This window comes from Sceloporus undulatus, chromosome 3 (assembly GCF_019175285.1).
Source record: "Sceloporus undulatus isolate JIND9_A2432 ecotype Alabama chromosome 3, SceUnd_v1.1, whole genome shotgun sequence".
Lineage (NCBI taxonomy): Eukaryota > Metazoa > Chordata > Lepidosauria > Squamata > Phrynosomatidae > Sceloporus > Sceloporus undulatus.
Window position 1 is genome coordinate 268,961,042 of NC_056524.1, and position 13,264 is coordinate 268,974,305.

Genomic DNA, 13,264 nt, shown 5'->3' on the forward strand with positions numbered 1-13,264 from the left:
GGTAAAATTGGACTGGATTATGTGTTGACTCACTACTCTAAATTTGATTCAATGAGCCAACACCAGTTGGAAATAACCAACAGATTCCAGTCTATGTAATTTTAGTGCTGATGCACTACAGTAGGAGATGGGGGAGATATTCCGAAGGAATGTGTTTAATTCAAATTTGATTTCAAAAATTACTATCTTTTTTCACATTTATAACCGGCAGTACTGGTTCCAATTTTTAATGAGAGGAGAAAAGATGCATAAATGGTTGCACCAATAAGCTTCGTATTCATTAGTGTTGCCCTGAGAGATTTATCAACAGGATGTGGAATCCTATAGGACCACTGTGTACTACGTAGCATCATAACACATTGATATATAGTGAATTCTGGTGTGACCCCTACAACCCCCACATATAGGTAAGCAACCACTGAGATCGATGGGGGTCCATTCCCATTGATAGAGAAGCAGCTGCCTGACATTCTCACCCCCTCCTATGAGCAATCGCTGGGCAGAAAAAGGAACTCTGTCACAAGTCCATGCCAGAGATCACTTGTGCAAGGGGTGCAAATGTTAGGTAGCTGCCCTTCCATTGACATGGGAACACACCCATCAATTGCAGCAGTTGCTTACCAGCTATGGGATTTAGGAGACTTTCACAATCCCTATGTAGCCCTTAAATGAAGCAGTTGTGAATGCGTAACTGTAGGTATGGATTTGTAGTTGCCCAAAAGAATTCTGGCCAGAGTGTTGATTAGTTTGTATTTAAGTGTCCCTCAAAGGGCTGCCATAATTGTCCACTTTACGGGACAAAATGTAGGACAAATTCAAGACCAAACTGTAGGGCAACTGCAGGACAAAACTCAGCTCAAAATGTAGGACATTTAAGGTCCACCATTTTCTTCAATGTCCTACATTTTGGGCGAGTTTTGTCCTGCAGTTGTCCTACAGTTTGGTCTTGAATTTGTTCCACATTTTGTCCTGGTAAAAGTGGACAATTATGGCAACCTGTGAAACAGAACTTCGAGCTCTGTGAAACATTGGACTGGAATCCCCAAATCAAACCCTACCCCATTGCACTTATAACAAGACGAAACCCAAGGGTCAAATGCTAAATAGTAAGTCAATACTTACATAAAGCCCAATGATTCAAAGAGGCTGCTCTAATTGGGCCTAGAAATGGATTCAGGTTCTCATTTTGGCTGTAGTGCACATGCATATTTCATATCTGCATCCTTGTTCAAGTAGGAGGCAATAACGGCTGCGGTTCTTTCTCTGGCCTGTTACAGACAGCCAAAATAAAGCTGCTTCGAGTCACAGTGGGGTTTGGCGTTTCAATGCTGGTGCGTCGTAAGAGTCCAGAAGTCGCACAAAGCCACGCTCCAGCCCTAAGGACTGGGTGTGGGCTGGTGTGGCTTCTGGACTCTTAGGAGCATGCATCATTGGAAACACCATACCTCCACTGTGACTCGAAGCAGCTTTATTTTGGCTGTCGTAACAGGCCTCTGTCTCTGAAAACAGCGAGTTCATGCCAGCTATGGCAATCCATATTGAGGGAGAGGAGAGGCTAGCCCAATACCCAGCAGGGACTAGCCTGAGAAGAAGAGGCCCTCCCTCGGTCCATCTGCCTTGGTCCAGGCCTCAGAGGGAGAGAAGAATGCTGGACCTGATTCCTCCCCCCCCCTCACCATTCCCTTCTCCTTTTGTGTCGTGTCTTTAGATTGTAAGCCTGTGGGCAGGGAATTGTCTGTATCCCCTCTATTGTAACCGCTGGATCCCAGTGATGGGCGGTATATAAATAAAACCTATTATTATTATTATTATTAATATGTTTGCCAATGGAGATGCAACCAAGGCAAAAGTGAGCATCCTGCAGCCCTCTAGATATTGCTGGGCTGTAGCTCCCATTGGCACTAGCCAGAAAAGCCAATGGTGAGGAATGCTGGGAGCCGCACTCCAAGAACATTGGTAAGGTTACAGGATCTCTGGTGGGATTCCTGCATGACCTAGCAGTGACTCTGTTAGGAGATATTTTTGCAAGTACTTCCTGATACCCACAGTCATGTTTTCCCCTTTTGCATCATTGTCCTTAAGGCACAAATAAAATATTACAATACATAATCAGCAATGGGTATAGGAATAGATATAAAGTATACATCTGTATATTAATGTGCAAAGAAGCTCAGAATTTGATGGCTTGTGAAAAATTAAAGAGCCAAGCATCTGTGGTTGGAAAAATGATTACCGGGTCGAAGGCAGATTTTGTTGTTGTTCTAGAGTCAAAGGAACTACAAAGACACAGAGACTCAGGATGAATGTCTTCCAGGTCAGGGGTGAGCAAGTGGGGCTCATGGGTGGTGGGCAACCCCCAAATCCATTTTTAAAGCCTCAATCATTCTACCAAGTTTTAAAAATATTTTTTATTGCCCCATATAACCCCTAAGGGGAATGGGAATCAATTTTATAAAATTGTCACCCTGCAAGCCATTTTAGGGCCAGAGTCCTTAAAAACAACAGCAACACAGGAATTGAATTGGAAGTTGATTCTTTGCCACTTTGTTTTTTAAAGGGGGTCTGAATAGAATTGCCAGAGTGAAACCCTGGGCTGGGGTGAGGATTGTGTTTGTTGTTGCTGTGTGCTTTTAAGTCACTTCTGACTTATGGTGACCCCAAGGCCATACAGGGTTTTCTTGGTAAGATCTGTTCAGAGGAGGTTTGCCCTTGCCTTCATCAGAAGATGAGAGAGTATGACTTGTCCAAGGTTACTCTGTGGGTCTTCATAGCTGAGTGGGGAATTGAACTCTGGTCGCATGAGTTATAATCTCAACACTCAAGCCACTACATTTCAGGAGGTGTTGTGTGTTACCTGGTTGCATGAAAAACAGCACCTGCTGAAATTCTCTCTTCTGCACACCCATTAAAGCATGGGAATATGCTCCAGTTTTTTGCTTTGGCAACCCTTGAACTGAACATCAGCTCTGGGTTACTTCCTAATTTTCTTTGCAGGGCAACCCTCCCTCTAAAAAACTCCAGCAACTCTCCTGGCACTTCTGGAAAAGTAGGAAAATTGTCCTTTAAATGAGGCACTTTAAGCCAATCTGCGAAGATTTCGGAGACTTCTCGGTCCCCTGGGGAAATCATCATATTCCCCAACCCCCAGCAGTTGCTCACCCCTACTCTAGAATAGACATCCTCAAACTGGTGCCCTCTGGAGGTGTCAGACTACAGCTCCCACCATCCCCAGGCAGGATGATGGGATTCACAGTTGTGGATCAACACGTCCAGAGGGCTCAGGATTGGGAATGATTGCTTTCAACTCTTTAAAGCCAGGAGAGAGCTAAGACAATATCAAGACATTTGATCCCTCAAGGCTTTTCTTCACTCCAGACCTCTGTCAGTGTCATACTAGTTTAAGTGTCATGGTGCCTCTTCAAAGAACCCTGGGAACTGCAGATTTACAAGTGTGTTATAAACTGCCTCCCAAAGAGCCAACACACCACACAGAGAAGTACATTTCCCAGGGCTCCTTGGGAAGAGGAAACAGATATCCAACCAAAATCCAAAATACATCTGTGTAGACAGGAGGAAAGAGTGATGTGGGATTAAGGCCTCTGGGAGCAGCCTGATCCTCACGTTCCAATACTTTCCAGCTGTGCAAGATGGCAAGGAAGGCTGTGCAATGCTCCCCATTGCATTCAAAGGTCAGTGCTGGCCTTGGCCGTCAGGGCTTGGATCCGAGCCGAGTTGCACATCTTGCAAAGGATGTGGCCATCCAGTGGGTAGCAGCCCTGGTTGTCGCCTTCAGACAGAAGCCCTCCACAGTCCTGCCCAAGAAAGGAAGGAACGAAAGAGTCACGTGAGTTAACAAATTCAGTGGTAGCTAATGAAAGCCTATGGGGAATGAAAATTTTTCAGTGGTGCTTAGTGCCTTCCATGCCAGTGAATCTCCTCCTGGGTTTACTGCAGACTTTAAAGGAGTTGTGCAAGGTATTGAATCTCCAAATGGGTCCAGGAAATCTCCTTTAAAGTTCACATTAAAACCCAGAGGGGATTCCACACTCTATTGAAATAGATATCACCAGCTGCTTCCAACGGGGACATTTCTGAGTTCCAGCTCTCAATGTAACTTTTCTAAGTTACTTATTAATAATAAATAAATAATTCCCCCCTTAAAACAGGATTAAACATGTTACAATTAAAATATCTATTAAAAACACAATAAAAAAATAAAAAAACAACACACAATAAAAAATTTTTGGAGGCAAGACACACAGGATTACTCCCCAGCCACATGGCCATTGGCCAGAGTGACTTTTCCCAGGACATGTCTTACATTTCAACCTTCTGTCCAGGAAGAATCCCAAAATGCCCTCCATTTTGAGCATGACTAAAAAGCATGAATTCACATTTATATTAGTGTTTTTAGCTTTTATTTGGTAATGTCCTACATTTTCTGGAATGTCCTACATTTTATGACGCTTTGGCCTCTTATGAGGTTATAATATCTGATGACCCTACCATTGTCTTGCCATCAAAAAAGTACTAGGAACTAATAATGTTGCAATGTGTCACCTTGTTGTCTTAGGAGTTATTAATGGAGGACTTTGGACACCTGAAATTATCTGTGTAAATGCTGAAGATTACTATACACCAGAGATGGGAAAGCTCTGGCCCATAAACCAGATGTGATCTGTGGGGGTTTCCCCTCCATTCCATTACCACCATTTTCAGCTCTTACCACCAATCATTGATCACGGATAAGAAGGTACATGTTGAGTCGCTCTTATCTGGAATTTCAAAATTCAAAATTCTCCACATGGGAAGCTGAGAGAGTGGTGCCTTTGCTTTCTGATGGTTCAAAACACAAACTTTGTTCCACACACAAATTATTGAAAATATTTTGTATAAACTCCAGACCAATAACCAATAAAAATTAAGGATAAAAAAATAATAGAAAAAATATTATGTATAAAATTACCCTCAGGCTCCGTGTATGTATAGGAAACATAAATTAATGTCATTTTTAGACTTGGATCCCATCCCCAAGATATCTCATGTATATGCAAATATTCCAAAATCTGAAAGAAGCCAAAATCCAAAATGCATCTGGTGCCAAACATTCCGGATAAAGGAGACTCAACTTGTATATAAAAAATTATCTGGCCCATGAACCAGATGTGATCTATGGTTGCTGTTGTTTTTTCACATCCAACCACCAGCTTTTTCAGCTCTTATCTCCAACCAGTGACCAAAGATAATAAAGTACGTATTTAGAACAAAAGGAACTGTTTCAAGGAACTAAGCTCTGTTTTGCAGACTAGGAAGAAGTTGGATGGAACTACTTGGTATACAAATCAGGGTTTGTTTCACAAATTTGCACACTTTCCCTCTGAATTCTCTTGTTTTGTAGAACAGCATCAGTTTCATGAACTTCTTTAAGACATATGTTTTCTGAAGTAAAAAACAGGCTCCTATTTGTGGGTCAAATTCTCTTCTCAGTTAAAAATTCATGTAATCAAAACAACCCTGAGAACATGCCAAAAAGTGACAGACATGTGGGCAAGCGTGATTCAAAACATAAGCTCTACAAAAAGATGAGCAAAATATTTACACGCTGCTTAAAATTCAGCAATTGCAAGCATCCTACTTGAGCAATAATTGATCTGATCTTCAAATAATCCACGGATACCATCCAAGGATGAAGAAAGGGTCCAGGCAGTCCAGAAATGTTTCCATTCAAGTTGTCATGTTACTCACTCCACAACTCTTTTAAGGCCTACTTTTAGAAAGGGGATATTTGTTTGTCCTGAAGGTAACAGGACCAAGCCATGCAGTCCAAATCCAAAGAAACTCCACAGAGGTTGAGCGTCTGATCTAGGGCTGGATATGGCAAGACATGTAGTTTTGCTATTTTGAAATATTTGTCTTGTTTATGCTAGACTTCATAGGCTATAATGTGAAAAATCATTGGAAAATTTGTGAAAAAATATTTTGTACTCTAGACCCATGGGTTGAAAACTCTTGACATGTTTCATTCTTGAATGCAAGAATGAGATAAGCAAAGATTTACAACCCTATTACCAGGTTGCTGTGAAAGACACCGGAAGTATACTTGATTCAAAATGGAAACAATTTAGGCAACAACAATGTTGTTGTCGTTGTGTGTTTTAAAGTCATTTCCAACTTATGGTAACCCTATTATGGGGTTTTGTTGGTCAGATTGGTTCAGAGGGGGTTTGTCTTTGCCTCCATCTGAGGCTGAGAGAGTATGCCTTGCCCAAGGATACCCAGTGGGTTTCCATGGCTGAGCAGGGATTCGAACCCTGGTTTCTAGTTGAATATTCAAACCACCACATCATGCTAGCCCAAAACATGCTCCCGTAACAAAAAACTGATTCCATACACCTTATTCTCCATGCATGCTAAAGATACTCACCTCACACCGGTAGCACTGCACATGGAAGTCACGATCCAAGGCCACGATCCGGACAGTCTCCTCTTGGCCCTGGGCTGGCATGATGGGCTCCTTACAGACAGAGCACCGTGGAGCAAACTTCCTAGATTATCAAGAAGGCCCCAATCAGTGAGAAATTCTGACCTTCAAGACAACTAAAAACAGAGAGATAATGGTTCTACCTCCCTCTGCTATTGCACTGTATGATGTCAAGAAGTCAAATAGAATGGGCAGGATCCAGAGGTGGACTTCCACCAGCAGAACCAGGAAGAGAGAGGAATCCAACTCCCCACCTGCAGTCCTGCTGCCAGGTGATCTGAAATCTAGTTCTGGGGCTGCTAGGAAACCACCTAGGGCAGTGGTTCCCAACCTTTGGTCCTTCAGATCATTTGGTTTTCAGCTCCAATAATTCTTGAATGAGGCTTCGGGATGAACTAATGGCGGACAAAAGTGGGGAATCACTGATCTAGGGCAATTCTAGGAGTTGTCCAGAAGGCTTCAAGGAGGAAGGAATTCATGACTTGATGAAAGCTGAACTGCACTTTATAAAACAAGAAGCAAATTTGCAATGGAGATGAGGCATTTTATGTACAGAAAACAGCGTTTTCTGGATACAAAACACTATTTCTATACAGAAATAGTTTTTTCTGTTCAGAAAATGCTGGGTTTGGTGCAGCAAATAATATTTCTGGGCACAAAGTAATATTTCCATGCAGAAAATAGTTTTCTGTGCAAAACACCTGCATGTAAACTTAGCACCTAATAAGTTCCAAACTGTGAATAGTTTTTAAAAACTGCTGTTTCAAAGACTTTCTTGCAGCAAGAAAACAATTACTAGAATTACTTGTTGCGTCCTTCAAGAAGATAATTAGTGAATAACCACATTCCCAGTGCAGATACACCACAAGTGTCTCTGGGAAGCCCCCAAAGTAGGGCCTTAGTAACTGTTTGTAATTGTTTCTTAGTGGTAAACTATTTCTGAGTGTGGAAGTTCCATTTATTTGTCCTGGCCTGAGTGTGGCAAACTTACTTTCTGTACTGCAACTCCCAGAATTTTGCAACCAGGATCCTTTATCCCTTTCCCTCTTTCTTCTCAAGCCCCTTACAAGCAAAGAGACACCCAGCCCTGTACCTGTGGAAATCCTCAATACAGTGGATGTTGCCACCAGCGTCCACGGTGAAGGGGATACCATCCAGGCTGCGCTGGCATATCACACACGTGAAACAGTGTGGGTGGTAGGCCTTGCCCGTGGCTCTCAGGATCCGTTCCATGATGGGCTTGGCACAAACGCTGCATTGCTCCAGAGTGTTCTGTAGTGGGAGAAGATGTCATCAAAAATGGGTCACAAATAAGCAATCAGAATTGAGGGCTCCGGATCTTCCCAGAAAATCCATAGTAGAAGGTAAACTTTTCAAATGCATGTTAGTGGTGTTACACCCTGATTCTCCTGCTAAATGTGCAGGGCATGGTTTGGCCTATTTGCTCCAGTAACTGGTTTTGGGCCATACATCATCTGGATTCCTCAGGGACAGAGGCTTCACTGGGGGGGGGTGCAGAACACAACAGGTGACACTCCACAGGTAGCATGGCTACTAGGCGAGAAAGAAAGGAAATTGTCCTTTTTTTTTTTTGCTTATATGGCAGCTGCACCAGACACCGAACAGGCCCTCTTTAGGCCATGGCAACACCCTCATTAGCAATGGCCTTTTGTTTAGAGTCCGGCATGAACAGGTCAACTGGCTGCTGCTGGAGGCCACAGTGATTTTGGAGTTGTGTGGTTGCTTGCGCAACAGCCACATTGGACTCTGAAGGTCACTGCTGGAGAGGCCCCTGGTGTCTTCAGAGTCTGGCTCAGCTGCTCACGCAGATATTCTAACTGCAAAGGAGGACAAGACACCACAAAATGTAGGATATTTTTAAAAATGTACAAAATTCCAAAAGAAAAACTGAAAACATGTACAGTGGGCCCTTGTTATACGCTGGGGTTTGGTTCCAAGATCCCCCGTGTATAACAAAATCCGTGTATACTCAAGTCCCATTCAATATAATGACATAGCAAAATGGTGTCCCTTATAAAAAATGGAAAATCAAGGTTTTGAACATTTTCAAACCATGTATGCTTGAATCCGTGTATAAGAAATCCGTGTATAAGAAGGGCTGACTGTATACAGTATAAACGTAAATGCATGCTTCTTAGTCAGTGGAAGGCATTTTGAAATTCCTCCTGGACAGAAGGTTGAAATCTAGGACATGTCTTGGAAAAGGAGGACATTTGGTCACCCTGCTTATGCACCAGCTGCATCAGAATCTGAAGGCCACTATTGGGGCCCAGTTCCTTGGGGTGATCCAGAGCCCACAGTGCCGTCTGGATCAGCAGTGGTCTGGGTGGGCAAGCATCTGGCCGAGACGAGGAAGGGTGGTAGGGTAGGGCAGCCCAGCCCTCCCCCCTGCACTGAGTGACACCGACTGCAGCGATGGCACTGTCCATGAAGAGGACATGGGGAGGCCAGCTTATTTGGCCTGTATAGACAATGCCTTACTTCCACCTGTGACACTATTGCCACAGTCATAATTCAATGGAATCAATGGTACTTAAAAGAATGAAAACTTGCCAAGTTCTCATTATTTTAATGGCTCTACTCCAGTTGGGATCAATGCATGGATTCAGGCCTATGCTTCTGATTCTCCAAGAATATTAAAAAGGTGGCCTGTGCTATATAATTGACCTCATTCTCAATGCATATATTCATTTCTATTTTGATCTCTCGAAATCTCTTTGCATCGTACATGGGACATCAATTTCCTCTCTCCAGTGAATAGAAGATGATTCCTAAGGATGCATGGCCAGTCGCTAGTGGGCATCCAATATGGCAGGCCTGCACCACTGGAGACCACTGGAGTAAAACTGAGCAAGGCATTGTTGCCTGCTTGACATTTCACCCAACAATACTGAGCAATTCTGACCAAGGAGAGAAACAGAACGATTGACAAGACACAGGACACTGCTGTGCACATCTTGCTTGCCAACTCACAAGCTATGCAAGTCTGTACTGAAACAAAGTACACCGTAGAAATAATGTAGTTTGACACCACTTTAACTTGCCATAGAGCCATTCTACATGACCCTGCAATTTATAGTTTTATGAGGCAGGACAAAGATCTTGTAAAACTAGCATTCCCAGGATTTGATATGATGGAGCTATAGCACTTAAAATGGTGTCAAACTGCATTATTTCTACAGTGTAGATGCTGCAAATACAGTGAAAATGGCGAGTAATTGCATGAATGATTACCAAATGCAATTGCACAAATAAAGTGATATTGGAAATGCATTGTCGCTGAAATCCCGAAAGTAAAAAGATGCGCATTAATGCTTCTTTGTGACCACTTTAATGGCGGGCTTTGTGCGACATCTTGTGAAATTATTTTACATAATTACATGATTTTTCTGATATATTCATGGGATAAACTCCCTAGACAATCCCTTTATATCCCTTCATATGAACTTAATATCAGAAAGGAGAGAGAGGTGAAAGGAGGCTGGATCTTGGGGTAACATAACTCTTGGAGTGCTATGTAGAAGGAGGCACTGGTAAACCACTTCTGAATAGCTTTCACCATGAAAGCCAGATGAAAAGAGAACCCAACATGCATACCAGGAGCTGGCATTTCAATCTGGCACCCCCCTGGGCTTCCATTGTACTATTCAGGCACATCCCGTTCTTTCCAGTGATATGCCCAGGCCTGGGACAGGGACATCTTTTTTCTAGAGAACTGACTCAATACCCACAAACCGGCTGAACTTGTCTTGCCAAGCTCAAAACAGGGCAAAGCTGGCAAAGGAGGGAGAGCGGCAGCCTGGTGCCTTGTAATCCCCTCCCTCCTTTCCTTCCTTGTGCCCAAAATTTGGCTCAGCAGCCACGTTGCTCCACCCGCAAAGAGGCCCAAAAGTTGCCAATTTTTTCTCTGCTTCCCAGAGGGGTTTTGGGGTACAGCTTGAGGTGCAAGAGTAACCAAAGTTTAAATCTTATTACATGTCTCCAGTAGCCTGGTAATTAGCCGACACCAATGTTTGCAGACTGCTTATCCCTCCAGGGTTTTCTTGTACTTTTTAAAACAAACCATAACAAGAGAAATATTTGAATTGAGATCTGGAATGCGTGTCTGGAACTGCTAGCATGGGGGGGAGGACGACCGGCACTGGCCCAAGAAAATCTGATTTATCAACAAAACATCATGTCAGGCATGGATCACTCCAATAAACTGTTTGCATTAGGCAGAAAGGACAATGCTTTGGAGCATGTGCAGAGTTTCCTTCCCCCAGAGTAATCACAGTTGGGCCACACAAAGGATGAGAAATACATGTGGAAATTTTCTCATCTTTGATGAGGAAAGGTTTTTCAGATAGAGGTGCAAATCTCTGTACGGTTTAGGCAAGAATAGTTTCACCATTTCCCAGCTCACATTGTCAAAAATGGAAGCTTTTAAACACGATTCCTAGTTTGGGACATATTCTGTGCAAAATGTGCATGTTTTTTGTATGGAAAAAAAGTATTTTTGTGCTGGTAACAACTGTTGTTGTTGCTGCTACTGTTATTGTTGTTGTCATTACCACCACCACCATCACCACCTGCCTTTTCCTCAGTTTGGTACTCAAGGTAAAAATAAAGAGTTAAAAACAGTAAAAAAAAACCAGTAAAAAATGCACAGCACGCAAACGTTAAAAAGCAAAGTTTCTCAAGCAGAAAGAAGACTTTTCTGTTCAAAAAATACACTGTTGTTTTGTGTGTGTGTGTGTGTGTGTGTGTGCGTGCAGCAAATGTGTTTTCTGTACAGAAATTATTATTTTACACACGCAAAAGTGTTGTTCTCTGTGCAGGAAACCTCTTTTCTACTAAGAAAAAAGAAACATTTATTTTTCACACAGAAACCTTGAGATGGAAAGATTGTTGCCTGTTTAAGATGCTCCTTGTCATAGTTTCTGGACACTTGAGAAATCTTTTTTTCCTCCTTTTTTCTCCTATGCTTTTTTGGGGGTGGGAAGGAGGGGATACTTCTGCATATTCCTTTCTTCCCTCTTGCCATTGGGATTAATCCAGGGGTAGGCAACCCTTTTGAGCCGGGGGCCGGGTAGCTGTCCCTCAGACAACTGGGGGGCCAAAGCCAATAAATAAATAAATAAATAAATAAATAAAATTTTTTAAAAAATTAAATAAATAAATAAACCGGGACAAATGTAGGATAAAATTTTCAAATGGAGGGCACTTTTTTTTATAAAAAATGGAGGACACGTGAAAAAATTTGCTGATTTTAAAAAAAAGTTAAGATAAATGCATGTTTCTGAGGCTTCTATAGACAATTGCCCCCCAAAGGCCCCGGTGGCAATCAGCAGCAGGACTGGGCTGGGGCCGGTCCCAAGGCCTCGCTGGGCCGCATCCGGCCCGCGGGCCGCAGGTTGCCTACCCCTGGGTTAATCCTTTGTCGTGCCACATTTTTGGCCACTTTACGTGTCCCAGTTTCTCTCTCCCAATTTCCCCCTTTGCCCTTAGTTTACTCCAGTTGCTGCAAACTGAGTTCCAAGAGCCACAGGAGTATGGGCTCAGTTAACGAGAGGAGAAGCTTGAATCTTGCCCTTCCCAGTAGGTTCAGGCAATGGCAAAATGCTGCAACTTCTCCTAGCTTCTGTGTTCTTCCTCATTGATAACTTTGGCCATCTTGATCACACTCTCATGTTGCTTGGCCATACAGGTCCTGGTTTTCAGCTGTGAAATGTTGGAGGATATGCTTATACTGAATCAGATCCTTGATCCATCTACACCAGTTCTGTCAACTTTGATTAGCAGGAATGGTTTCCATCACAAGTCTTTCCCAGCCCTTCCTGGAGACATCAGTGGCATATCATTCCTGGAATTCTCCCACCCAAGTAGCAGCCAGGCCTGACTCTACCTAGCTTGCAAAATCATGCAAAACCCCTTGCCATGTCTAGTCTAAATCCTGGTTTGATTCGGTTTTCCACTAGAAGCATGTCTCATCCTCCCACTCTGCTACCACTACTTGGAAAGCGTGATTTAAAAGTGATACACTGGTTTCATGGAGATGGTAGAAATGCTTCTAAGATTTTGACCAAGAGTGTGCTGACTTTAACTGAGTTACTCCTCTCCCTTCCCAAAACCTCTTCCACTCCTGTTTCCTTTTAGCTTCACTTTGAAGTAACAGGTATTCACTGAAAATGGAGGGTTATTAGGCAGATGGCAAGAGCGTCTCCATAACAGGCCTGAGCTCTGACTCTGTTTTTGCTTCCATTCATCATGGAATTAAGATAACAGGACAAAAAAGAATGGAAAATGTCTTCCCACAACAACGCCTCTGAGCCTACATACTCTACATACAATTACGAGGAGAAATGACAGGAAATTGACCCATTTGTGCCAAAGTACCCCTGTCATGTTTCATACTATTTCATTTCGTGGGCCATTTGGGGATGAGCAATTTCTCTCCAGGGCAAAAGATAAAGAAATAGCTCATGCACACCTCAGGTGCCATGCACAAAAGCATCACTCCACAGCACTCTCTGGTTTTTGTTTTGTTTCCCTCTGCTATGTATTCTTTGCACATAAATGACAGGCAATGGTGATAAACGTATGATTATGGCTCTGTTTCCTCATAGCTCCCCCCCCACTCTGATATGATAGTAAGTATTTCTGGCCACAAAATGTCCCCTATACAAAATCTGGGTTGCAAAACCTTTCTTACACAGGATTGCAAGGAAGAGCCTGTGTGTGCTAGAAGCCTCTGTGTGACTGTGATAGCCATGTCCAGAG

The 13,264-nt window shown here is 43.0% G+C and overlaps 1 protein-coding gene across 6 annotated transcripts in view; it reads right to left on the minus strand.

Moving 5' to 3' along the window:
- Positions 1-2,773: 2,773 nt before the first annotated feature.
- LOC121924985 (LIM domain containing preferred translocation partner in lipoma) overlaps positions 2,774-13,264 on the minus strand; it is a 318,874-nt gene continuing 308,383 nt past the window's right edge. For all 6 annotated transcript variants that reach the window (XM_042456641.1, XM_042456643.1, XM_042456639.1 and 3 more), the window contains 3 exons: positions 7,575-7,753; positions 6,425-6,545; positions 2,774-3,812 (listed from right to left, as the gene is read on the minus strand). In XM_042456641.1, the coding sequence (XP_042312575.1) occupies positions 3,684-3,812; positions 6,425-6,545; positions 7,575-7,753 (429 nt within the window). In that variant the 3' untranslated portion in view covers positions 2,774-3,683. The remainder of the gene's footprint in view (positions 3,813-6,424; positions 6,546-7,574; positions 7,754-13,264) is intronic.